The sequence below is a fragment of the Myotis nattereri genome, assembly GCF_964212035.1.
Source record: "Myotis nattereri genome assembly, chromosome: 1".
NCBI classification, from domain to species: domain Eukaryota; kingdom Metazoa; phylum Chordata; class Mammalia; order Chiroptera; family Vespertilionidae; genus Myotis; species Myotis nattereri.
This window is the reverse complement of record NC_138075.1, coordinates 25,102,696-25,130,480: the sequence shown is the minus strand read 5'-3', so window position 1 is coordinate 25,130,480 and position 27,785 is coordinate 25,102,696. Positions and strand designations below refer to the sequence as shown.

The 27,785-nt window shown below is 48.8% G+C and overlaps 1 protein-coding gene across 1 annotated transcript in view; it reads right to left on the bottom strand.

Annotated features, from left to right (window-relative positions):
* Positions 1-27,785, bottom strand: part of DPF3 (double PHD fingers 3) — a 210,156-nt gene that overhangs the window by 54,993 nt on the left and 127,378 nt on the right. Inside the window, exons 3-4 of the mRNA XM_081100517.1 lie at positions 21,579-21,686; positions 3,608-3,735 (exon numbers count right to left, since the gene is read on the bottom strand). Of these exons, the coding sequence (XP_080956643.1) occupies positions 3,608-3,735; positions 21,579-21,686 (236 nt within the window). The remainder of the gene's footprint in view (positions 1-3,607; positions 3,736-21,578; positions 21,687-27,785) is intronic.

The following is a 27,785-nucleotide window of genomic DNA, read 5'->3' as shown; positions in this document are numbered from 1 at the left end:
TCCTCATGTGGTGGTGACCCCCAATTTCATTGTTACAAATTGAACAAAATTAAAGCATAGTGATTAATCACAAAAACTATGTAATTATATATGTGTTTTCCGATGGTCTTAGGCGACCCCTGTGAAAGGGTCGTTCAACCCCCAAAGGGGTCATGACCCACAGGTTGAGAACCACTGCTCTAAACAGTCTTTACAGTGATGATCACAATGATATGTGGTTGTGTTTTTTAGAGAAGAAATTCTTAAAGATTCCATTATCAGCCCTGGCCAGTGTGGCTCAGCAGACAGAATATTAGCTCACAGACCGCTGTTTCTCAGGTTCGATTCCCAGTCAAGGACATATCCCTGGGTTGCAGGTTCGATCCCCGGGCGGGAGGCACACAAGGGAGACAACCAATCAATCTCCCCGCCACCCTCCCCCCCCCGCCCCCCGCCCCACCCTTCAACTCTCTAAAAATCAATGAAAACAGTATCTCCGGGTGAGGATTAACAAAAAAATTACAAAGTAAATATTCCATGATCTCTGGTGTGGAACACTGTAGAAATCTCCTGACTCCCCTCCTTCCAATGTTGGCCCCATGGGCAGTCTCCCCTCCATGTGGGGGCCAGAGGGATCTTAATGAAACACAAATTCATCGCCCTGATTGAAATCCTCCATATGACTTCCTTTTTCATTTCTCACGAAACCAAGAGCCTCTTCTCCTCTGTCCTGGGAGGCTGGAGTGGTCCGGCCCACTCACCCCTCCAACCATCCCAGGCCTTGTCTCCCTGGCTCTGTGCTCCCGCCGCACAGGCCCTCTGTTCTTTCAACACCAGCTGAGATCTACCTGTGCCTTCACCCAAGCTGTTCCTCTGCCCAGAAAGCTCGTGCCTAACACCTCATTTTGCTGGCTCCTTCTCATCCCTTAGGACTGAGGCTAAATGCCCATCTCCCTTACGACACTCCCTATAACGTCTGTTCTCTTACAACTGCATCTTCATATTCTGTTCTTTTCATAGCACTGGTCCTGAAAGGCAACTATTCTCTTGGTTTACTTGCTTTCTGTCTGCATGTCACACCAGAATACAAGGTCTCTCATGGTGGTTTATCTCTTTCCCTGGAACCTAGCACAGTGCCTGCTCAGAGGAGGCACTCAATAAACTTTGGTTGAATGAATGAATGAAAAATACTAACAAAACTGTCCCTAAGCCAATAAAAACATGTACATTTCCTTGGCTTATGGTCCTGGTTTCAGCTTCTAGCACAGTAGATGGTAGCCCAATGCTCTGTACACAATCGCATTTGGTTTACATTAGGGATGATGGTGATGATGATGATGAGTCCACAGTAACATGCCATAGGTTGGCCCAGTGCTGCCTGAGAACTCAAACCCACCACCAGCTGTAAAGGGCAAGGGCCACAGACACTAGCAGCAGTTCTCAACCTGTGGGTCGCGAACAATGAAAATACATCCTGCATATCAGATATTTACATTACGATTTATAACAGTAGCAAAATTACAGTTATGACATAGCAACAAAAATAATTTTATGGCCGTAACCGGTTTGGCTCGGTGGATAGAGCGTCAGCTTGCGGACTGAAAGGTCCCAGGTTCAATTCCGGTCAAGGGCATGTGCCTTGGTTGCGGGCATATCCCCAGTAGGAGGTGTGCAGGAGGCGGCTGATCGATGTTTCTCTCTCATCATGTTTCTGGCTCTCTATCTCTCTCCCTTCCTCTCTGTAAAAAATCAATAAAATATATTAAAAAAATAATAATAATTTTATGGTTGGGGGTCACCACAACATGAGGAGCTGTATTAAGGGTCGCGGCGTTAGGAAGGTTGAGAACCACTGCCCTAGAGCATCAAGGCTTCTGGGCAATGGTTCTGCCCCACTCACTGATTCAGACACATTACACCAAATGAGCAAAAAATACTCGAATGGGCAATACAGATGTGACCGATGCTGACTTCAAAGATCTGAAAGTCCAAAAATGGAGGGTAATACATGAATAGCAAAAAAACAGTACTAGATACCCTAAATGCCAGAGGCAAGAAGAGACTGTCCAGCTGTGGGGAGATGACGAAAGGCTTCGTGGGGAAGGTGGCATTGGAGCCGAGCCTAAACGATGGGTGGGACTGGTGCACGTGGAGAAGGAAGAAAGGCACAGCGGGTAAAGGACACAGCAGACCCCAGGCACAGAGGGAAGAAGGCCGAAGAGCAGAGGGAGGACAGGCGTGGTGGGAAATAAGCCTGCAATCCAGGTTTGGAGCAGAGAGAAGAGGCCCCAGAAGGACACACTCGTCCTTCTGGATTTATTTAGTAGGAAACAAAAGTGTTTTCACTGATTTTCAGCAACGGGGTGGCACAAGAGGAACTGTTTCAGGATGAAAGATCGGCTAAGAAAGCAGGCCGTGCTGGAGAGGCAAAGGACTGGGGGTGGGACTCGGAGGGATCCGTCCACTCAGGCACCACTCATTGAATATTTCGTGTGTGCCCGGCATTGTCTAGGTGTTGAGATATATTATGAGCAAGACAGACAAAGACTCCTGCTCTTGAGGAGCTGACATTCTTTTGGAGGAAAACAGAAAACAAACAAAGCACTAGACAGTGGTAAGAGCTGTGGGGGGAGGAAAAGAAGAGCAGAAGAGGAGAATACGGGGAGTGCTGCGGGGGGGCGCAGGGCACAGGGCGTGGTATTCCATACAGGGGTAGTGGTCAGGCGACATGCACCTCAGAGAAAAGGGGAGATGGAAGCAAACACTTGAGGAAGGTGAGGGAGAGAGACAACAGCTGGGGAAAGGACTCTCCAGCAGAGGAAACACCAGAGCGAAGCCAGAGGCAGGGTGTGCCCAGGGTGCTCCTTAGCAGCACAAAGAGGCCAGGCAGGCGCCTGGAGCAGAGTGAGAAAGGGAACGGGGAAGAGAGAGGTAGAGGGCCTTGACTTGCTCTGGTTGAACAGGAGCCCTTGAAGGGCCTTGAGCACAGGAATGACAGGATCCGACTTAGATGTTAAAATCAGCAGGGGACCATTTAGAAAGGAGTCACGCAGGTCAGATAGGAGATGGGAGCCCAGGGGAGTAGCAGTGGATGTGGCAGGAAGGGGCTATATGCCCCGGGTCTATGTTGCGGGCACAGTCACGGGATTCCTGGTGAATTGGAGGTTGCCGGGAGGGTGACTCCTACACTGGCCTTGAGGGAAATGTGGGAGGTGCTGAGGAAGAACTGAGGGAACTATAGCTGGGGAAGGGGTGTGAGGCGGGCCGGGTGAGGCAGGGACTCACTTGGCACCAGCCAATGCAGACAACACAGAGGTTTTGAGCCTGGACTATGAACTGTTTGCTTGGAGCGGGGGTGGGGTGGGGGGGCACTTGTTTTGCTCACCACAGTGCCCGCAGGACGTAGTGCCATGCCTGTCATACAACAGGCCCCCAAGATAAATTTTGAGTACAAACGCATTTGAGAGGAACAATGCCTTCTTCCCGGAGACATGTTAAATCAGAAAAGAACGTGCCACGAGGGAACTTGAGATGCAGCCCTGGCCCTTGAGAGAAGGACCCAAGCCGGTACTAGAGTCCCCAGTGATGCTCTGGGGGCGCCCTCCTCCCCCAGTGGACACAGAAATACCTGTATCTCCTGGATGCTCTCCTCCTCTCTGGTGTCCACCTTCTTCTCAACCCCCTCGCCTCGGAGCAAGGCTTCTAGCGTGGTGCTCTCTGAGGTGAACCCGTCCTTCTTCAGGGGCAGCTCCACTTCTGAAACACAACAACAGAAAAGCAGGGTCAGGCCACTAGAAGCAGGAGGGACAGGAGGGGCAGGAGGGGCAGGAGATGGCCCTTGAGGGCACGCAGGAACCAGAGCTCCTGGCTAAGGCTCGAGGCCGCCTGTGCTCTCTCCTTCAAGTGGAGCAGGACACTGCAGTTGGGTCCAGCTTTTCTGGGTTCAGCTCACAGTCCCTGAGGTCGATTCCAACCCTGCCTGCACCCTCAGAGACGGCAGAGGTAGAGCAGAAAGGGCGCCGGTTGGATGTGGGATCAGACAGCCTAGGTCTCAGTCCAGCTTCTGCCACTCTCCAGCCCTGGGACTTTGGGCAAAGCACTCAAGGACCCCAGAGACCTTTCCTGCATCTACAAAGTGAGGACAGCAGTGCCAAGCACCCCACCTGGCCATTTTGTGGGGCAAAAGCGTGCTCCTTTGCATTTAAGTTCTTTGAAAACTCTAACGCGGTGCATCAATGCCAGCCTCACGTCTTCCTATTCTCTCCCTCCAGCCCACCTCTCGTTCGGCAGCTCGGTGACCTCCCCTCAGCCACGCTGGCTGCCAGCTCAGGTCTGCTCCACGAAAAGCTATTTCAACCTCAGAGGCTGTTCTTAACAACTCACCAGGGAAGCGAAGGCCTGCAAAGCCAAGGGAGAGAAAGAGCAAGCACAGATGCCGAACAGGCCCAGATCCGCAGCTCCGCACACCAGGGCGGTTTTTCTGAAGACATCAGGAGTTTGACCAGCTACCTGGGGCTGGAGGTCAGGGGGCCAGCTGAGCAGTGGCAGCCAGAGCCGGCCCTGCCCAGGAAAGAGACCAGAAAGAGCTGAATCCCTTCCTCAGTATGTCCCCCAAACTGCTAACTCAAAGGAAGGTTTGTTTTTTTGTTGTTTCATTAAAAACGGAAACCTCAGGTACAAATGATCCTGTACCTCATGCCCACCCTGACAATCAGATGTGAGGTCCCTACTCTGTATCAGATAAAATGGGTGCAAGAATATGAGGGAATGGTGCCCTAGAAAACAGTCAGAGGAAATGTATGGGGGGTTGAGAGATTAGTGTAGGGGCTCTTCACAGAGGTGTGGGCAGAAGAAGGGAACAAAAGGGAATGGTGAAACAGCCCAGGAGAGCTAACAGTGGGGAGTCATTATCACGGCTATTCCTGGAGGGACAGAGGGAAGTGTGTGTAAGAACCTGGAGGGGGCGCCACAGCAGAGCTCCAGGGCAGGAGCTGTGCTTGCAGCAGAGGAGCCTCCCTCTCTGCTGAGCCCGCAGGTCAGAGGTTCACAGCACCGAGGCAGGGGGACACACAGCCCAGCCTCACTCTCCTTCCGTCCTCATCTTCCTGCCCTGCCCTCCCACCGGCCAGCCTCAACCAGAAGCCAGAGACCAAGGGATCCGTGCTGATTCAGTCCACGGAGGTCAACTTCCTGGAGCCCAGGATGGTGTAAAAAGGGGCACAGAGTGGATCTGGGGGAGCAAATGGGAATAACCAGCAAGATCAAGCCCCACTTCCCTGGGCTCTGTTCTGACTCAAATGGGACTCTACCTACCCCTTCTACTCCTCCGCCAAAACCAGATGCAGGCTGACCAGTCCACAGGGAAGGGGGCGCTAAGCAACCCATTAAAGTGAAAGAAATACCTATCCATGGTGACCAGCCCCAGAAGAAAGTGGGAAGAAGGAACAGTATCTAATGTCCCTTGTGAGACAAGGTCTCTGGGATTTCTCATACCAATAAAGGCAAGCAGAGGATCCAACTCCATCAAGAAGCTATGCCACCAAATCAACCACCTCTGAAACTCATCCATCCATCTAGTCATGCAACAAACATTTACCAGGCACTGCCATGTGACCACTGCTGTGCTGGAACTAGGTACACAGGAGGGGAGCCAAACACAGACAGTCCTGGCCTTTAGGTAGTTTACAATCTAAAGAAGTAGACACTGAACACTAAATCCAAAATAAACATATGCCATTACAAACTGTAATAAGGGCTTTGGAGGAACCCCACAGAGTGAAATGTGAAGGAAGAATAGGTGGGGGTCTGTTTAAATCACAGGGTCAGGGAAGGCCTGTGTGAAGTTACACTGAAATTGAGTGTCAGAAGAAGTCAACTGTCTGCTTTAATGAGTTCAGAGTGTACAACTTCAGAGCCTGCTCCAATGACATATTATTCTTCCTCCCAAGTCAGAAAAGGCTTCCAAAGCCAGGTCTAAAACAATTAGTGTGCTGTTGCATGTCCTATCCAAGGTCAAAAGAGAACAGCTGCTCACCATCCCTCAAACTTACAATAATCATTCATATCTATATTTGAAGTTCATATTTTAGTATCCCCTTAGTCTTCTCAACACTAAATAAACCTTACTTCCAGAATTGTACATTTTGAGCTGAAAAAAAACCTTACAGATCATCTGTTTTAATCATCTCACTTTATAAATGAGTCACTTGAGAGGCTCAGAGAAGTAACTTCATCTAAAGTAACACAGTAGGCCCAACTGGCGTGGCTCAGTAGTTGAGTGTCAACCTATGAACCAGGAAGTCACAGTTCGATTCCCGGTCAGGGCGCATGCCCCAAGTTGCATGCTTGATCCCCGTGGGGGTTGTGCAGGAGGCAACCAATAGATGATTCTCATCATTGATGTTTCTATCTCTCACCCTCTCCCATCCTGTCTGAAATCAATAAAAATATTTTTTAAATAATAAAATAAAGTAATACAGTAGGGCAAGAATGCAACCAAATCTTTTCTAGAGGCCGTTAAGATCATGACAAGAGCTCCACTTAATGCATCCTTATTAGTAGTTTGCAGGCCCAGGCTGAGTCCTAATGACCCTAGTGGGTGTTGATATCTGTGTGTATATGCAGGGTGCTTGGCACACATTAAACATTCAAAATGCAGCAGCTGTCATTGCTACTTAATCCCCACCACCACCCAAGAGGAAAGTACAGTGATCCCATTTTATAGATGCAGACACTGCAGCTTAGGGAGGTGTAGAACTTGCTTAATATCACACAATTGCTAAGGGATAAAGTCCGCCTTGACCCCAATCTACCTCCAGAACCCATTCACCTAATCTAATTGTACAGACTGCGCCTTGCCTCTCTTGAAAAGTCTTTCTCCAAACCTTTCCACATTTCCACTGCATTCCTAGGCTCTCTCCATAGTTTTCCTACTTTGAGATAAAAGGCAGATCTCTGCTGAGGTGGAGGGCAGGTTTGTGTCATGGCTCTGGGCTGTTCTAGCTGAACATCCCCATGTGGCGTTCACTCTGTCACCACAGTACTGAACTCATATAGAATTTCTCATCAACTGAACTTCCTCCTCCTCCTTCTCCCTCTCACTCCCATGCTAAGTATTCCTCCATCCTGCTTTCCTATAATTCAATCTATTCCCTTGGTCTTCTAGTCCTTTACCAGATGGGCACAGCAGAAGAATCAAGAGGGGAAAGAAAACCAAAATGGCAACAATGAAATGAGCTAGAAGGAACCTCCAATAGCATCTGAAGTCCAACCCCTTAATGAGGAAAGTGGACACAGAGAGACTACGGAGACTTTCCCAGGGTCACAGAGAAATACAGTGGCATCATTCTTGCCTGACTGTCAAGATATTTCACTGGCTCCTAGAAGTTCTTTCAGGCAGCCCTGGAGTCAAACCCTAGCCTTGCCATATATTGGCTAGTTACGTAAACCTTAGAGTTTCCATTTCCTTTTGTGTTGAGTGGTTATGGTCATACTATTTCACAGTGTTGGTGTGAGAATTAACAAGTTAATACACCACATATAGAAACTGAAAAGATCCACACACAAAACTAGTGTGAGAAACAGAGTGGAAACTGAGACGTATCAATTCTTGTGCTGGTTTTTCGATTCAAAATTTAAGATTCAAAATTAGATCATACATGTAAAGAGCCTGGGATGTTCTAAGTGCCCTCTAAATGCAACATATTATTATTACAAAAGTTTGAATAATAATGATTTTAATGGTACAGCAGCACTATCCAATAGAAACATAAGGCAAGCCACTTACATCATTTAAACTTTCTAGTAGCCACATTTTAAAAAGTAAAGAGTGGAGATTTGAAGATGGCGGCATAGGTAAATGTCTGTACTGGCTGCCTCCCACAACCACATCAAAATTACAACTAAAATACAGAACAACCATCATCCAGAACCGCTGGAAAGCTGGCTGAATGGAAGTCCTACAACTAAAGTAAAGAAGAAAGCACACTGACACTGATAGGAAGTACGGAGGCACGAAACAGGCTGGTGGGCTATTCCGGCCCCCACATGTGCCACTTTTTTAATCAGAAGGGATATCATCTCTGTAGAGGCGGCCTGGAGGACCAAGTAATCCCAGCCCCACACCAGACCCCCAGCCCAGGGTCCCAGAGCTGGGAAAAAAAGTCCCTAAAAGCAGTAAGAATTACAGGATGTAAAAACCAGTGCAGCCGAAACCGGTTTGGCTCAGTGGATAGAGTGTCGGCCTGCGGACTGAAAGGTCCCAGGTTCGATTCCGGTCAAGGGCATGTACCTGGGTTGCGGGCACATCCCCAGTAGGAGATGTGCAGGAGGCGGCTGATCGATGTTTCTAACTCTCTATCTCTCTCCCTTCATCTCTGTAAAAAAACAAAAAAATATATTTAAAAAAAAAAAAAGTGCAAATTGGAGCTCAGTGACACAGAGGCTGCTGGAGACCCAGCTGTTCCTCTTAAAAGGCCGGCACCACAAAATAAATTTACAAGGTCCTGTGTCCTCTGAGCTCCAGCACCAGGGCGAGGCTTTGGAGAGCAGAAATATATATGAGGAGGAACTGGATTGACTGGCATCAGGGCAGGAATTCAGGGCAGCTTTTTCCCAGATGGAGGTGCTCGCAGGGATCATTGTTCCTATGCTAGAACCTCCCTGGAAGCAGGGCTGACTGGCAGCCATTTCTGTTTGCTCCACCCTAGTGATTTCCTAAGACCCGCCTCATCCAATTTACAACCCCACCCAAGCTGGATGCAGCAGCTTTTGCATATGAATGGCCTGTCCTTGCTCAGGTTATAAGTCTCTCAAACAAGCTGCAGCTGGGTCAGGGAGCCCCAAACCTATTAGTAAAAGGCCCAAGACTCAGCACCAGGATCAGCCTGCCTTGTTTCATAGCTGGGCCTCATCTGGGCACTTCCAAAGAGGATACAAAGAGGAGGAATCTGCAGATCTCTCTGTAGCTCCTCCTGGGCAGCCCCAGGCTGGCTTTGCACCTCCCTGGACACCCAAGAGCCAGTGTACCCAGTGGTCAGTGTCAGACCATACCAGATTACAACTCTACACATCCATAAGCAACACACTCTAGGGGCAGACTCAGTGAGCACCAAAGCCCCACTGAAGCAAGTCCTGCTCCATAGGGGTGTCTCCTGCACAGCAGCTCTCCCACTGTAGTCGCAGCTGGTCCTCACAGACAATTGGGCTGGAGACCAATTCCTTCCAGTGACACAACAGCAATCAAGTCTCAACTACAAGACTGTGCACACAGCCCACAAAGGGATGTACCTAGAGTGTCCACCTCAGGTGATTGGGGAGGGTGAGCCACTGGGCCCTGTAGAATACCTACTACACAAAGACACTCTACCAACTCAAGAATACATAGCAGCTAAACCCAATGCATAGAAACAAACATAGGGAAGCAGCCAATATGTGGAGACAAAGAAACATGTCACCAATGAAAGAAATGGAATAAAGCAAACTACTGGATATAGAGTTCAAAACCATGGTTATAAGGTTGCTCAAGAATCTTCTAGAAACCTCCAAAAAAAATGGAAAAGGACCAGTCAGAAATTAAGCATACACTGTCTGAAATAAAGATTAATATACAGGGATTCAACAGTAGAGTAGAGCATTCTGAGAATCAAATCAACCATTTGAAATATAAAGAAGCAAAAAATACCCAACCAGAAGAGCAAAAAGAAAAAAGAATCCAAAAATATGAGGACAGTGTAAGGAGCCTCTGGGACAACTTCAACCATATAAACATTCTCATTATGGGGGTACCAGAAGAAGAGACAGAGAGCAAGATATTGAAAACCTATTTGAAGAAATAATGACAGAAAACTTCCCCTACCTGGTGAAAGAAATAGACTTACTCTGTCCAGGAAGCACAGAATCCCAAACAAGAGGAACCCAAAGATGACCACACCAAGACACATCATAATTAAAATGCCACGGGCTAAAGATAGAGAGAATCTTAAAAGCAGCAAGAGAAAAGAAGTTAGTTACCTACAAGGGAATGCCCATACCACTGTCAGATGATTTCTCAACAGAAACTATGCAGGCCAGAAGGGAGTGGCAAGAAATATTCAAAGTGATGAATAGCAAGGACCTACAACCAAGATTACTCTACCCAGCAAAGCTATCATTTAGAATTTAAGGTCAGATAGAGTTTGACAGAGAAGAAAAAGCTAAAGGAGTTCATCAGCACCAAACCAGTATTATATGAAATGTTGAAGGGTATTCTTTAAGAAGAGGAAGAAGAAGAAAAAGATCAAAAATATGAACAATAAAATGGCAACAAATACATACCTATCAACAATCAGATCTAAAAATCAAAATAAAAGAATAAGAAATCTAATGAACAGAATAAACTGGTGAAGAGAATCAGAGGCATGAAAATGGAACAGATTGATGATTCTCAGAAGGAAGGGGGTGGAGGGGCAGGAAGAGATTAAACAAAGACCTTATATGCATACTAGAGGTTCGGTGCACGAAATTCGTACATGGGGGGAGGGGGTCCCCTCAGCCTGGCCTGCACCCTCTCACAATCTGGGACCCCTTGAGGGATGTCCGACCCCTGTGGGATCGGGCCTAAACCGGCAGTCAGACATCCCTCTCTCAATCAAGAACCGCTGGCTACTAACAGCTTGCCTGCCTGATCACCCCTAACCACTCACCTGCCTGTCTGACCACCCCTAACTGCTCGCCTGCCTGCCTGATCGCCCCTAACCACCTCTGCCTCGGCCTCCACCACCACGGCTTCATCAGGAAGGATGTCTGGAATGACGTCCAGAAGGTCATTCGGTTGTCCAGTCTAATTAGCATATTATGCTTTTATTATTATAGCTATGCATTACCTATGGACACAGACAATAGGGCGGTTAAGGCCTGGGATGGGGCAGGAACGGGGTGGAGAGGGGAAATGGGGGGGAAAAAGAGGGACATCTGTAATAATCTCAACAATAAAGATTTATAAATAAATAAATAAAAAGTAAAGCACATCCCAGCCAGCATGGCTCAGTGGCTGGACATCGATTTATTAACCAGAAGGTCACAGTTCAATTCCCAGTGGGGGGGAGGGGGGGAGACATTATGCAGGAAGCAGCTGATCAATGATTTTTTTCTCATCATTGATGTTTCTCTCTCTCTCTCTCCCCCTTCCTCTGAAATCAATAATTTTTTAAAAAACAGTAAAGAACAACAGATGCAATTAATTTTAATATTTTTCCCTAACTGAATACTAGTATATACAAATATTATCATTTCAACATGTAATCAATATAAAAATATTAATGCAATATTTCGAATTCTTTTATTTGCATTAAGTGTTCAAAATCTGGTGTGTTTTATACATATAGCACATCTCAATTCACATTAGCCACATTTCTAGTATTCACTAGGCACATGTAGCTAGTGCAGGGGTGGGCAAACTTTTTGACTCGAGGGCCACAGTGGGTTCTTAAACTGGACCAGAGGGCCGGAACAAAAGTATGGATGGAGTGTTTGTGTGAACTAATATAAATTCAAAGTAAACATCATTACATCAAAGGGTACGGTCTTTTTTTTCAATAGTTTTATTCATTTCAAACGGGCCAGATCCGGCCCGCGGGCCGTAGTTTGCCCATGGCTGACTGCTAGTGGCTATCATATTAGGGCAGGTTGGTAGCCATTAAAAGTAATGTTTGCTATGATTTGCTTTCAAAAAACAGGAAAAACATTAAATATGGTTCTTAATGGTGCCTGCTTAATACTTGGCCAACTGCCATTCTAAGACAGCATTCTAGCTGACCTCTGGCAAACTCTGGTTTCAAAGCACTGTGGGTAAGGCTCGCAAGGTCAGAGTAACATGCTGACCAGGGCCTCCCAGCAAACCAGCACAGGGTACATTCTCTGGCCCTGACCACAGAAGGTCCAGACTGAAGGGGAAAGAAGCTAATAGATCCAAGCTTTTGCACAATGTGTGTCCAGACATGCGCCCTGTTGAAATCCCTGAGGGATTTCATTGATTCTGTTTTATCCGAATACATCTCATCTAGATGTAGGATTTAGTCATTCTTTAAAAGTGTACTCAATTTGAATCTCACACAAATTTAGGGACCACATAACCTGATAGGAGCCATCAAACCTTTAACAATGAAAGAAAATGGTCCAAAACACACACATAATTCATCTTTAAATTAGCCTGATTTTATACACATGTATATAAACCCACGGATCGTTACTCTCTCCAGAGCAGCAGCAGCTGTCACCCAAGCCAGCCGCCTCCCTGGGCCCCCGTACGCAGCTCTGCCTCCACTTCTAATTGGGAACAGAGATACTCCTTGGGTGACTTCCAGCACGATCCATCACACCAGAGACAGCTTCTGTGCAAACCGAAGCAAATCGGTTTCCAAATAAGAAAAAACCTCTTAGACAAACAAGGATTGAAGCACAGAAAGTCTTAAAAAAAGAAGAAGAAGAAGAAGGAAGAATAGAAAATCACAAATAAAGGCAAAGAAATAAAGAAAACCACGAGTGAAGAGCAATGGCCGGCTTCTCCCCAGGGCTGTGGACAGGGTGGACAGGGCAGCACCCTCTTGGATGGAGATCAAAGCCACAGGCTTTGGACACAGGTGCCCCAAGCCTACCACCCAACACACCAAAAGCAAAGCTTCCACGGGGCTGTTGGAGCCACTGAGCTCATTAACAGGATGCAGGCAAGATGAGCCCGAAAGTACAACATGGGAGCACAGTGAGTAATTAAATCCCAGGTCATTTAAAAATGCACACGCCTGGATGTCACAGGCTCACGGAGCCTCTGACTCTTCACGCATTGTTGTGTTGTGTTTTGTTTTGTTTTTGGCTCAGGATGGAGGACTGAAAACCTGCAAGTCATATATGGATTATAATAAAATATGCCACATAAAAAAACAGATTAAGACAGTTCTTCTTTGGGGAAATATACAAAGAGAGGAGCTGTCTGTTAGCTGTCGAGTTTGCAAGAGATACCATCTTTCGGGAGGCTGTGCTCCGCCAACAGACAGACTGCCCCGAGGGAAATTGCAGTGAAACACCCGACAAGGCACATCCATCCGTCCATCCATCACGAGCTCTCTGCGAGGCAGGGGCCCGGAGGTAGAGTTATGGTGCAAAAGGGAGGGAGAAATCCCACAGACAACGGCAGACAATCCTCCTGCTACATCATGAGCGCTCAGATTTTTATTTTAACCCGCCTCTAGTTTTTCTTTAAAAATACAAATGTGCAGGTTTCTCTCTGGGTGCTTATTATTTCGAGGAGTTAAACTCATCATATTTCCTTGGGTTTATTATACATCAAGGTACACCAAGAAGCAAGGAGCTTAAGAATCATTCCTTCATGTATCCCCATCAGGCTCACGGGGGGAGGGGAGGATATTGTTATCTCACCCCACAGGGGAAGAGATTGGGGGGAGCCAAAGACCTGATTTCCTGCGATGGTGGCAGGCCCAGGAATCCATCTGCTCATTCCTCAGGGGTGCCATTTTCTTGGCTGCCGCTGACTCCCTGTTTTGTGATTCATAAAGCTCAAAATAGATAAGGTTCACATTGAGGACCCATCACCCAGACTGCACCCTTCAGGCCCTTGTTATCACGTGTTCGAGAATCCCAGAATAGCCCGGCCAGCATGGCTCAGAGGTTGAACTTTCTTTGACCTATGAAGCAGGAGGTCACAGTTTGATTCCCTCTAGAGCACATACCTAGGTTGCAGGCTCAATCCCCAGTGTGGGGCATGCAGGAGGCAGCCGATCGATGATTCTCTCTCATCAGTGATGTTTCTATCTCTCTCTCCCTCTCCCTTCCTCTCTGAATTCAATAAAAAAAAAAAAAAATTAAGAATCCGAGAATATCCACACAACAGGAGGGCTGATCATTCCCCCAAATGGCCCCTGGCTCCCACAACCTGCCGTACCTACCCACCCACTCGTAAGCCGACACAGAGACCAGAACCACAGAGAAGCATCCCCCCACCCCTGAGACACAGAAAAACACCCACACTGTTAAAGGAAGCTCCCCAGCGTGCTGGCCACCACACCAAGCCAGGGCAGCTGAGCAGCACGGGAGGAAAGGAAGGATGACGGGGATGGACTGAGTGGTGAAATAGCTGAAGAGAACGCAGATAACTAGAAAGCGCAAGAGGCCCCTCTGGCGTGAAATGTGAGCTCTAGTGCCCTAAACACACACGTGACCTTGATCTCCTCCGTAGCACTGGAAGAACAGAGCCCACTTCCTGGTGTTGTTGTGGGGCAGGTAAGATCATGGAAACTATCGAGTGCTGGGCACAGGGGGCGTGCTCAGTTACTAGGAGCTCCCTGCCTTTCGTCTACTAAAGTCTCCCTCTCCTCGCACTTCTCCACTAACTCCTCAACCGCTGACACTCTCAGAGCCTGAGAGACGGTGGGGCACACCTTTCCACCCCACCCGGGCATGGGCCCGGAAAGAATGGAAGCAAAGAGGCTGAGTCCGCTGAGTCCATAGCCCGCAGAGGACAGAGGAGGCTGAGGAGGAGGCAGAGCTCGAAGGCGGAAGTGCCCGCCCCGCTTCAATTCCAGGATGGGCGTTGGCCTGCAGATGGGAAATCATGGCAGAACCACATGGAGGATGCCTTGCTCTATTCCTTCCCTTGACAAATAATTATTAAACATTTACTATGTACCAGACTCTTTTCTAGGTGCTAGGGACACAGCTGTGAACATGAGACAAAAACTCCTGCTTCATAGATGGTATATTCTATGGGGGAGAAAAAATACCTGAAACAAACATCCCAGGCCAAGGAGCTACCAGTGCCGAGGCTCATCTGCCTGGAGCACGGTGAGCCAGTGGAAGAGGCGCCCAGGTCAGAGTTAGGGGCGCCCTGAAGGGTGGTGAGGTCCCTGTGAGAAAGCTGGCTTCTGCTCTGACTGCGATCGGAGGCCACTGGAGGTTTCAACAGAGTGACATGATAATGCTCACCTTTTACCAGGATCAATAACTGAGGGGGATGAGGGCAGACGCGGGGAAACAGTAGTTACTGCAGTGCTGAGTGTGGAGCCGCACCAACGAGCCAAGCTTGGTGCTTAGGTGAGGTCGGTTCATGATAGAGATAAGCCCTGTCCTCATGCACTTACATCCTGGTTGGCAGCACATCCAGAGGCGGCACATATTGGGGCATAGTTCCCTGGCCCCTGAGCAGCGGGCATCCCCACAGAGTGAACAGAATGAAGGCCAGGTGCCCAGTACTCAGAAGAAGATGGACCAGCTGAGGCCAAGGGCAGAAGAAGACTCAGCCCTGGTCAGTTTGGCTCAGAGGACAGAGCATCGCCTGCGAACTAAAGGGTCCCAGGTTCGATTCCAGCCAAGGGCACTTGCCTGGGTTGCGGGCTCGATCCCCCTCAGTAGGGGGTGTGCAGGAGGCAGCCAATCAATGATTCTCTCTCATCATTGATGTTTCTATCTATCTCTCTCCCTTCCTCTCTGAAATCAATAAAGTATATATTTTTTAAAAAGAAGAAAAGACTCAGCCGGGTGGGCATTGCCTAGCACACTACGGTGTTAGTAAAAGCAGGGAAGTCTCACCCAGTTTATCTATGTGCCCCAGGCAATAGATGCCAAAGGGCTGAGCTCTGGGAAGCAAGGTGTGAGCTAGTGCAAGCCGTGGTTCTGTTCCAGGTGAGTCAATCCCATAGCCAGACGCCAGGCTGTGTTCCTTCCTCTCCTCAGCGTGGAACACAGCGGACTTGGAAAAGACTCCAACGCAGAACACGTTCCCATTCTGGGCCAGACAGCACACACCCTTCCAGCTGGGCAGGGATCTCCCTCAACCAGTGCACCCTCGGTGCTGGGCACCCTCAGTCACCCAGCAGTGCAGCACAGAGAGGGCATCCCAGTGCCTCCTCGCATGTGCTGCGCCCTCAGCTCCACCATCCACGTGACTCTCAGAACAACCCTGTGAAGTGAGCAGAGCAGCTGCATGCTGCATTTTACAAATGAAGAATCAAAGCCAGAGAGGTTAGGTAACTGCCCAAAGCCACACAGCCAGTGCATGGAGGGGTCTGAACTTGAACCCAGACCTTGGGATCCCTGTTTGATGTATTTTCTCCCGCGGAGCACAGTTGTAGTTCCTACCAAAGAGAGGCAAGATGCAACGCTGGGACAGGCCCCACGGGCCAGGCTGGACACGGGATGGGAAGGCCAGGTCAGCTGCTGCAGGCTGCTCCTCTCTGGCTCCGTCTCCCTCATCTGCAAAACGCGATGATGAGAGCTAAGCCGTGATCTTCAAGCCTGAGATCAAACAATGGACACCTTTCTTCCCTTCATTCCTTTAACAAGTCTTTACTGTCCACCTACTATGTGCCAAGCCTATGTTCTGGGCACTTGGGATACAGATGAAAAAAATGAGTGCACCTCTGCCTTCAAAGCGCGTTCCTGCCAGTGCCAAGGCAGCGCAGGCTGTCCCCAGACCCAGCTCCTTCCCGAGATGCCAGGAAGGTTTTTAAAAAAGCCATGAACAGTCACAGCATGAAGCAGGGGCTGCGGGGGCCTCCCACCTGTCTCTAGCTCTCACACTCATGAGGCCAACAAGAGCTGAAGAAGCTGCAGGCCCCGGGATGGATGGATGGCTGCAGGCTCTGACACTGCAGGAAAGAGATAAATGACTGGTCATTTCCCCCTGATGCACTTGAAGGCATCCATTCTCCAGCCGACCAAGCTCAGGCACCCCCAGCCCCCCGCAGAGACAGATAAGCACTGACAGATGGAGGTGGGAGCTGGAACGTCCTTTCCCCTCGGAAGGACACAGCCAGGCTCCTCTGCGAGCCAGGAGAAGGTCACGTTGTCCACTGGCTCACACCTGGCTAGGGGCTCCACCGGTCTCTGCATTCGCCTCCCCCAGCTCGCCCACCCCAGCCTGCCTCATCCCTGTGAGGAGCACACAGGAGGGAGGAGGCCAGGGGGCAGAGGCAGCCGGCTGACAGGCTCATCAATCTCGGGCTACATGCTTGGCACATCGGCGCTCCCTAAGTTGTTCCCGGACTGGGAGGGTGCCGGAGGAGCCAGGGGGACTGTCTTGAGGAGAAGAGAAATCACGCCGAACATCCGAGAGCAAACTGTGGAACAGGCCTGGAGACTATTAAAATGTGGGCCATGTACAAAAGCAGTGGGGAACTAATTAAGATGCAGGATTTTCAAAAGCTGGGGAAGTTGGCCGCAGCCTGCTCCCATCTGCAGAGCTCTGGCAGTTCTGGGCTGTGGGGACAGCACCCTAGGTGAGCAAACAGGCCTCTCCACCCCTGCCCAGCAGCCGGGACTCAGGCTGTGTCGGGATCACTCCCGTGGGGGGCAGCCCTCGGAGGGTCCCTGTGACCTGTTGTTGGCCAGCTATGGCACCCTCTGCTTTTGAGCACCCAGGCTGCCGTCTCCTCATGGTCCCTGCCCTGCTATTCATGGTCCCCCAACAACGTGTGGTGGAGCGATTCCCTTGGTCATTCATCCCCAGCCATTGAGTGGCTGCCAAAGAAAACCATGAGAAAGAACCAGAACTCCATTCCTGGCTGCCTTCCCTCCCATCACCCTTGGAATTTGGCAGGGGTGGCAGAGAGCCGTGCTTGCTCCCCAAGAGCAGAGAGATTTACAGGCCACAGGTACATTTCGGGAGCAGAATGAACGTCGGCTGTAAAAGCCCTATTGGTCTGAGAGCAGCAGGACAGGATGGATGTGTGTAGGGTCCGGGAGCAGCACGGAACCCGTTCCAACAGGCTTCCCCTCGGGTTCCTTCCTGGGCTTCCCCGCTGTGTCCCCCAGGAAATTAACTCCCTAATTCTGTGCCACAGTTTCCCAACCTCTGCAACAAAGATAAAATCTGCCCTAGACCATGGGGACCAAAAAGTGCAGGGTTGGAAGAAGCTAAACTGATCTAAGCTGACGATCCGAGCGTTTAATCCAGAGGGATAACAAGCAGAAGTTTGTTCCCAGCCTTTTTCGTTTCTTCATTCAAAAAAAAATAAAAAAATAAAAGACAAGAGAGGAAGTAGGGGGAGTTGAAGGCCTCTTTTCTCATCAGCTGGCTTTTGCCCAACATCTGTCCTGCTTCGGGGCCTTCTGGTGGATACTCACTATCCACCTTTCTCTCCTGCCAGCTCGGCCCCCCTTCCCAAGGACAGAGCTCCATTCTTGGGGAAAAGGTCCAAGGGCGCTGCTCTCAGACACCAGGCCCCCGGCCCAAGCCTTCCTGTCACAGGAATTGTGGTGGCTGCACCATGAGACACCTTGCAGTCGCCTCTGAGGCCAAGTGCAAGCTGCAGAGAACACTGAACTCCATTGTCAGTCAGTGGAGAGAAATAATGTTGCGTGTGTTGTCCTTCAGGCGCCCAGGCAAGTAGGAGGTTGCAAGATATTTATTCAAGACTGATTGGAGGGGTGATGTTAGGCGTGAGAAACACATAGGTTCAGGGACGTTGGGAATGCTTTCAAATTCCAAAGAGCTCTCCCCAGCTCTCAGCCCCATCCTACCCCCACACAGACACATTTTTATCTTCAGCAAATAGTAAAGGAACAGGTGGGGTGGAATGCTCACAGTGAGGGAGATGGGATGAGGACAGCAGGACTGGGGTGAACTCCATTGCTGTCTAATTTAGCCCCGGAACAAATAACAGCAGCAATCGGCTCTCTACTCCCTACCCTGCAATGTCTCCTCAGCACCAACGATGTCTGTGCTTCGGGAGGCTGAGCCAGAAGCAGGTGGATCTGCAGCCCTGTCCTCAGACCTTCTCCAAGGTCCCTCAAGATTCCTGAATATGCACCCCCTGTCCCTTGCCCTGACCTGGCTCCCACTCAGAGCTCTCAGCTCTGCAGACCTGGGGTGAAGAACAACTCTGACCCACATGACATCCTGGCTTTTGTTGCTGAAAGCTGCCTGCTACTGGCTAGACTCAGGCAAGGAAACAAGGAAGACCAGAGGGACACGCTGGGTGTTGGCATGATAAATTTTTTTTTAAATATATTTTATTGATTTTTTAGAGAGGAAGGGAGAGGGATAGAGAGTAAGAAACATCGATGAGAGAGAAACATCGATCAGCTGCCTCCTGCACAGGTGAAGGAGACAGGTGGAGGGAGAGGCCAGGGATCTGCTCTCTTTTTAGTGGAATTGGGAGTAACCTTTCTGAAGATCAGTGCATAGAGCCTGTCAGTATTTTAAAAGTACATGCCCTTTGACCTAGAAATTCTTTTGCTAGGAATTTATCCTATAAGTAAATATATAGTAACAAGGTAGAAGGTTGCCCTTTGTGACATTGTTTGTAACGATAACAACAAAGAATGGAAACAACCAGAAGGTCCATTGATAGGACACTAGTTAAATACTACAGTACATTCATAAAATGGAATGGAATGGAAAGATGTCCAAGATCTATTGTCCAGTGGAAAGATAAAAAGCAAATTGCAACATTATGGGCAAACCTGCTGAAAATCAATAACTGATTTGTTCAGCCTAGGCTGAATCTCTTTACATTTATGGAAAGTGGAAGACTGAATTTATGTTGAAAGAAAACCCACGAATGAACCAACCCACCCTTGGCCCTCCTCCACCCCCCGCCCCTAAATGCTCTTCCTCTTCTCTCTCTTCCCTTCCAGCCTCCTAGTGTGGGTTCCCTTGGACAAACCCTCAGAATCTAGTTATGTCTCTGACTCTTGGAGCCTCCCCTGGGCTCCACCATCAGCACCCTCATCTGCTTGAGGGGAGGGAGAGGCATTCTCCTGATTTGTGAGAGACAGGGGGCGCTGGCCTGGAGCAACATTGTCTTAAGGCATGAGTTTCCTTCCGTGTCAGACCCTTCCACAGATAACGAGGAGGTGCCACAAGAAATTTATCATGCCGCCCTAACCGGTTTGGCTCAGTGGATAGTGTCGGCCTGTGGACTGAAAGGTCCCAGGTTCGAGTCCGGTCAAGGGCATGTACCTTGGTTGTGGGCACATCCCCAGTAGGGGGTGTGCAGGAGGCAGCTGATCGATGTTTCTCTCTCATCGATGTTTCTAACTCTCTATCCCTCTCCCTTCCTCTCTGTAAAAAAAAAAAATCAATAAAATATATTTAAAATAAATAAAATAAAATGCAGCTTCTGGCCCAGCAGGTCTGGGGTGAAGCCCAAGCTCTTCATCTCTGCCAGGCTCCCAGGCGATGCCTGTGCTGGTCAAACCGTATGCTGAGTGCAGGTCTAGAACCACACTGACCCAAACGGGCACCACTATCCCTGTGGCCAACTGAGCACATGTGTGCGGCTAGTGCACAATAAAAGGGACCGAAAGTGTAAAGTTCACACAGGCATTCAAGAGCAATACCAACAAAAAGGAAACTAACGCATTTATAATTTCATAATGACATGCTGAAATGATCTTGTTTGTTATATTTTGGGTGAAATAGAATCTATCAGTAAAATCAGCTGCACCTGTTTCTTTTTCCTGTTTCTAATATGGCCACTAGAAAATGTAAAATGCCACCTGTGGCTGCGTGATATGTCTACTGGATTGTGCCACTCCAAGACACTTGGCTCTCCTACAACCCGTCGGGGGGCTTGGGGGGTGGAACCACCTCAGTCATTACCCTTGAGTGTATGCAAGGGCCTGTAAATTGTGCAAGGCCGTTTGAAAGGTTGGATGAAGTGCATTGAAGAATATAGCCCCCTCCCTCCCACCCCTAGCAAATAAAACTTGCACACAGGTAATGCCTAGGTTGAAGCAAACAGTGAAAGCAGGCCTAACCATGGAACTGCGAGTGAAAACATTCTGAACAACTTTAAGTCGAGATTTTGCAGAGAAAACACAACCTAAGAGGTCAGGGTGAAAAGGCAGGGGTGAGGCTGGGTCTGCATGGCTTTGGTGACAGGGGGACGAAACGTGTCCGTTCTGCATTTGCTCTACTTGACAGCACAGTTCTCACCACCCTGAGTCACATTCCAGCCCCAGCACCCCCCAAAACCAGAGGTTCCCTGACAGCAAAGTCCCAGGGCAATCACTTGGCCTTGCTGCATGCAGACACAGGCCTGAAGATGGCCATCTAGTCAGAAGTATAAGAAAAGGTCAGTAAGCAGGCAAGAATACCAACCCATTCCTTCGGCAGGTCACAAAGCAATCAGCATCACCTAAAGGCTAAGTATTCAAACTCTTCCAATTCCATGTCCAAGATGGTTCCATCTGACTGAATGGCCCTTTCATGTAAGATGCTCCAAAAGGTCATCCACAGGAAGGGTGGGAAAGGGTACCCAACACACCCTCCTTCTTAGGAACACACGGTTTCTTTACTTGAAGCCACAGGAAGGTATTACCCGACCCTAAGAACCACAGCTCCTCCTGCTCTGTGGGAACGTGATTCATCCTGGGCCCATTCCCACCTGTGCCTGTGCCCGCACCAGACACCAGAGGGAAGCTCTGATGGACACATGGACAAGTTGATATGAGAGCAGGCACACCTTTCAACATCATGTGGGCACGTTCGCGCTCCTCAAAACTCCGCATTACAGACAAAGGAGCAAAGTCACCTTGTCCTGGGCCAGCCCAGTGCTCCCCACCTCTCCCATCACGGGCCCACCCAAGCTCCAGACAATACTGACCAGGTTTTATTTCCAGCAGCCGCAGCTTCGGATCCTCAGGAGGGTGCAATCTTCTCTTCTTTCGCCAGCAGCGTGCAGGGTATGTGTACAGCTGGCCTGGAGCAAGGCCTGTGGACAGAGACAGTGTAAAGATTAAAGGCTCCAGACTGGAGGGGGCCTAGGAAACCACGCTGTCTAACCCTCTCACTCACAGGGAAAGAAGCCCAGAGTGGTGAAGTGACTTGTCAAGGTCACACAGCTAAGAGATGGTGGAGCTGAGGTAGAACCTAGGTCATCTGACCCCAAAGCCCTTGCTCTGTCTACTCCACCACGCTGTCTCTGTGAGCCCAGGCCAAAAAGAGCCAACACTTTTACCAAAACCAGTTCTATTTTTCCAGGCCTGGGGAGAAGGTCAGAAGGAGCTGTGGACCTATGGACCACACGAGGGACCTTTCCAGATTCATAGTCACCAGTGTTTCCAAAGCAACAGGTCTCAGCTATTGCCCATCGACTAGCCCTCTGCGCAAGTCAAGCAAGTTCCCTTCAAGGTGGAGCAGCAGAAGTCAGTCTGCCTATCAATGGTCAGCCCAGATTAGAAAACATTGCAAGGAAACAGGATCAAGGAGCCAGAACTCCTACCTACTGGCTTCCTCCACCCAGTTAGCTGCTGGCAGCTCGCTGAAGCCAAAGGGAGCCCTGTGCAGCCTCCATAAGAATACAGGCCTGCTCTGGTGACCACGATGCCTGCAAAACCAGCAAACCTGTATTTCCCCACCTACCTGCCTGGGCCCGATAGAACAAAATGGGCAGGGGTCCTATGGCTGGGCTTATGCACCCATTGTCTCCCAACAACATTCTCCACTTTAATTGGCCTTTGGCATCAAAGTTCCACACCAGCATCACCTGCCATGCCAAGTGACCCCTGAGGAGCCTTCTTGCTCATTAGGCAGCACTCTTATGGCTCCTGTGACACAGAGTGTGGCAGCCAGAGCCTTGGAGGACCAAGGACTCCCCACACTAGACCATGGTCTTTTCCCAGAGAAAAGAGCAAGGGGCAGAGGCTGAGGGGTGAGGGAGGAGGGCTTGAGACTGGTTAGGTGATCTGCAGACTAAAAAGACTACCTGATGCACCCCAAAATAAACCAGCCAACTAACCCACCCCTGCTAGAGTGAAAAGACTGGCAAGCAAAGGGACTTGGTCTTGGTCCTCTCAGAATCCCCAGAACCAGAACTGAACCTGACACACTGAACAATCAAACTAAGTATTTGCTGAATGAATTAATGAACAAATGTGTTCCGGCTTCACTTTAATTGGGGTCACAATTCAGTCCTCTGTAGATAAATATGGCGCATGACAACTGTTAGATGCAGGCAACTTCACATGAGAGGGTCCCTTCCTAAATCTAGAGCCATGGGGTTCAGACATCAGGACTATATCCCCATGTGTTTGCCATTTGGGGGCCTTTAAAAATTAAGCGGGCCTGGCTGATGGCTCAGTTGGTTGAGCGTCGTCCTGTGCACCAAAAGGTTGCCAGTTCAATTCCCAGTCAGGGCACACACCTGGGTTGAGAGTTCAGTCCCCAGTCGGGCACATACAGAAACAATGGATGTTCCTCTCTCACATCCAAGTGCCTGCCTCTCTCTCTCTCTCTCTCTCTCTCTCTATCTCTCAGCATGTCCTCAGGTGAGGATTTGGAGAGAAAAAAATGTTAAGATGGACATTGGCTTCACTTTTTGCCCTTTGCAGGAAAAAAATAAAAGTCGATAGAAATGTCTGCTGTATACCCATTTATTCATTTTTCATTTTTACTAGTCATCGCTACCCGTTTTTTGGTTTTGGTTCAAATCAGAGGCACCTATTCCAGCACTAAAGGAACCAAATTTTTCAAATTCTCTTTATGAGCTAAGTTTTACTTTTAATCACAAAGCTGCTTCCATGGGTCGCGAGGTTGTGAACAAGTTGGAGGTCCCTAACCATCCCCCTTTTGATTCTTAGAAACCATTAAGGTGATGGAGCCTGGTGTTATGAGCTAAGGGCTTGTCATGTACAAGAGTCATCCTAATACTTAATACTTGATTTTGTTGATAACTTCACAGCCTCTGCACAGTAGGAGTATCCTGAAGTTCTGAGCTCCCTGCACTCTGGGAACCAGACTTGTGCTGATGTATAGATGACCAAATTAATCAGATAAAGTAAGATTGCTCTACTTCCCCTGAAGGTCCATTTTGGACCCCTCTTTGAGGGAGGGCATCACTGGGGTGCCGGGAGCCGGTCCATGCTTGCTGTTTCAAGGGACCTGGCATATATGGCATACTGTTCTTAAAATGTTTGCTCACCTTCTTGGCACTATGTGTTTTTAAGCAAGGTCTCCTCTCTGAGAAAGATTGTTTCCCCAGGTAGGGATTTTCCCCTGAAGTTAGGGAGGGAATAAAACCCCTCAACTAAGTGCCAGGCGGGTAATTAATCACTTTAACTATGAACAATCATGCTTAAGCTACATAATCTTTACTCCCTGGAATGGAGATAAGAAACGCCCTAACCTTTGTAATAGAGATTGATAGGATTGAATCAACTGGTATAAATACAGATGTAACAAGACAGCAAGAGACAGAGAGAGACAGAACCTAGGCACAGAACCTACACAGAACGTTCTCTAGAGACAGAAGAACTTCGCTGCAGAGAACATGGCAAAAGATCCTGGACAGAAACTGGCCTCAGAACCTAGAGACAGAACCTAGCGAGAGAACATAGCAAAAGATCCTGGACTGAACCTGACTACAGAAATTGGCAAGAGAACCTGACTAGAACCTGGTGACTGAACCTGGCTGGAGAACCTGGACAGAACCTGGCTGGAGAACCTAGCAAGGGAACATGGCTACAGAGCCTGGCTGGAGAACCTGGAGAACCTAGCAAGAGAACATGGACACAGAACCTAGCTGGAGATCCTAGCCAGAACTTCGCTGGAGATCCAGACCACAACTTGGCTGGAGATCCTGGCTAGAGATCCTGGCTAGGCTGCTGATCAACTGAACGCTGTCTCCGTGTCATTCCTTCTTCGCCGACTCCTTCCACACCTTTAGGGACCCCTGGACCCGCTGGGGTTGGACCCCAGCACTGGGGAATAATTCAATGTTTCTGGGGTGGTTTGGTCCTGGATCCTATCATCTCTGACCCTGTAATTCCTGAATGGGCACACTAATTCTTGGTCCCTTACAAGAGTTTTGGCCACCTCTTGGGCTGGTGTATCCAGTGAAGGCCAAGCACATGGGCTGACCTGCTACTCCCTGTTCCAGAACTAGTCCCACCAATGCCCACTCCTCTTCAGTCAGAAGCTCTTAATCCAAACTAAAACCAAAGTCACCTGAAGAACTTCTTAATAACACCAATAGCCAAAATTCATGCCAGACCTACCCAATCCAAATGTAGGTAGGTGGGGAGATTGGGCAATTTACTTTTTTAAAAACCTTATAGATGGTTCCAGTGTCTGAGCGAGAACCTCTGGATGTCTAAGCATCATCTAGTCACTGCCTGGATGTTCTCTCTGATGTACTAAGACTGGCTGAATGACCTTCTCTGTTGGATCCCAACATCCCCTGTGTTTCCCCCAAGGTATTGTCATTCATTGCCGGCTTACTGGACTGTCTCCCCTACTAGTTTTATATGATTTAGGATGGCAGGAACTACGTCCATTTGGAGTATCCCCAGTGCTTTGCACAGTGCCTGGCAGGTACTTCAAGAAATACTTACCAAATCAATTCAACCAGAAATGAACCAGACTCAGAAATACAGAAAGTGAATGACCACTGCCCCTGCTGTTCCTGACTCCAGGAGACTCATCTACCCACAACCAAACTATCCAAAAGGGACCCCAGGAGGTGGGTTCAGAATTGAAGCCCGACCCACCCCAGCATGGTAGTCTCTGTACCTTAAACTCTTTCTCTCCCACAGGCTGTTTCATGGTATTTCCAACCTGACCAAAAATATATGAGGGAGAAGGAACTGGTCCAGACCAATTCTTTCAAAAGGTCTAAGTAACAAAAGGTCAAAATTGTCAACATTTTTCCAGAGCCTATGCCCTCCTTGAGGATGTGGTCACTGCACTTTTTGGTCAGCAGCAACAGGCAGCCCCAGACCACTCAGCTTGTAGCTGCAGGCCCACTCGCCTGGGAGAGTCTATTTTAGTAAGTAGTTTGAATGTCCAGAAGAGGGGACACTTTTTATTTAATTCTCTCACTTTCCCTGATGGGTTGGAGAAGCTCCCCAGGGCAGAGAAGAGCACATGAGTCCGTGCACCGCCATTCCCTGCCTGCTCACCTGTAAGGTAAGGCTATTAATAGCACCTACCTTATAAGGACTGTCATGGGGATTAGCTTATATTCAAGAAGCAGCTCTTTATCATCATGAAGCCTTGTACAAATGTCAGTCATTATTATGAGTTAGCTGACTTAAACGAGTCTGGACTCCACGCCCATGTGACATGAGAAGGCCTCACACCCGCATGTCCAGGCTGTTCTTTGCTTCTGTAGCCACGAGAATGGAAACAGGCCTCCCTTGAGGTCTTTTTTGACTCCACCTCATCTCAACAGGCCTATAGCCCCAACAATTCTCTGGGGGCTCCTGTCCTCCTTCCTCACCCTCCTCCTCAGGCTGACAGGCACCAGGGTGCCTTTATAGGGTCAATGCATTCAGCTCCGGAGTTCCACTTAGAAAGGGATGAACAGAGCCCCGTGAGAGTTATGTTGTTTATCTCATTAGAACAGGAGGCACATAACTCAAAGCCCATGTGTGTGGTAGGTGGAGGAAGGAGGAGGGGAAGGCAAAAGGAGGGTGGAGTCACTGCTGCAGCCTGGGAAATTAAGCTGAAGGAGTCAGCCTGAGGCTGGGGGGATGGGATATGGAGGAGAAAAAAGGGAGACTAGAGGGCAGATCAGTCCTCCCTGGGAACCAAGGCCCTCCATTCCCATATCCCACTAAGCAAATTGCTTTCCTGTTAGTACTTTGAGGTGCAATGACAGTTACAACACTCATTCGTGTGCAAGCATCTCACACATACACGCACACGGGAACTCACACACTTGCTGGAGGGGTTGGGGAGTACTGGCTCCATAGAAAAATTTAGCAGGATGGACGATGCCTCTATGATCAACAGAGTCAGACAAACTGCTTGCTACCAGCATTGCCCAAGTCCAGCAGGTGGATACTTATCGTCAGGAGCATCTCTGAAAGCATGAACTATTAAGAACTGGGAAGATGACGTGGGATAGAAAAGGGAAGAAAGGATGATATGGGACACAGAATTTTAAAAGATGAACTGTAATCATTTCCTTTACTCCCACCCAAAGCAGAGCGGTGACAGTTCAAGCCCACCCAGAGAAGGGCTCTCCCTGCAGCACGTCCCAGGCAGTGGTTCTCAACCTTCCTAATGCCGCGACCCTTTAATATAGATCCTCATGCTGTGGTGACCCCCTTGGAACGTACAGATCCAAGAAGCTCAACCAAACTAAGCACAAGAAACAAGAAGAAAACTATAACAAGGCATATCATTTTGTCGACCTATGAACCAGGAGGTCCCAGGTTCAATTCCCAGTCAGGGCATATTCCAAACCCAGAGTCCTACCCTCACCATAAAATTATTTTCGTTGCTTCTTCATAACTGTAATGTTGCTACTGTTATGAATCGTAATGTAAATATCTGATATGCAGGATGTATTTTCATTGTTCGCGACCCACAGGTTGAGAACCGCTATCCCAGAGGTAAACCCACAGCGGCTAGTGAACCCTCCTTGCCATGGAAAACTCATTACTTCACAGAACAGACTTACCACCGTGGGCCAATTGTCATTATGATAGAGTTTTGCCCTGCTAGTCTTTTGAAGCAAAATCTGCCTTCCTGTAAACTTATGCCAATTTGTTCATCTTCTGTCCCAAAAGTGGACAGGTGTCAACTGCATCCCATCCAGCCCATCCGCCCACTAGGGTATGAAGGAGAGCTAACTGAGAGTCCAAGGAACTAGACGGAAACAGGAGTTGGAGGAAAGAGGCAGTGACTACACCTGCCCATGAGCCAGGAGCTCTTCACCAAGACGGGCATCACAGCTGCATCCGTAGTTATTGTGAAGGGCAGGGGCCTGGGCCCCAGCCCAATCCTACTGAACCACAAGATCAGAGAGTCATTAGCTGTAGTTTGAAAAACTTCCACATAAGGAACTTTGCACTAGATCAAATCG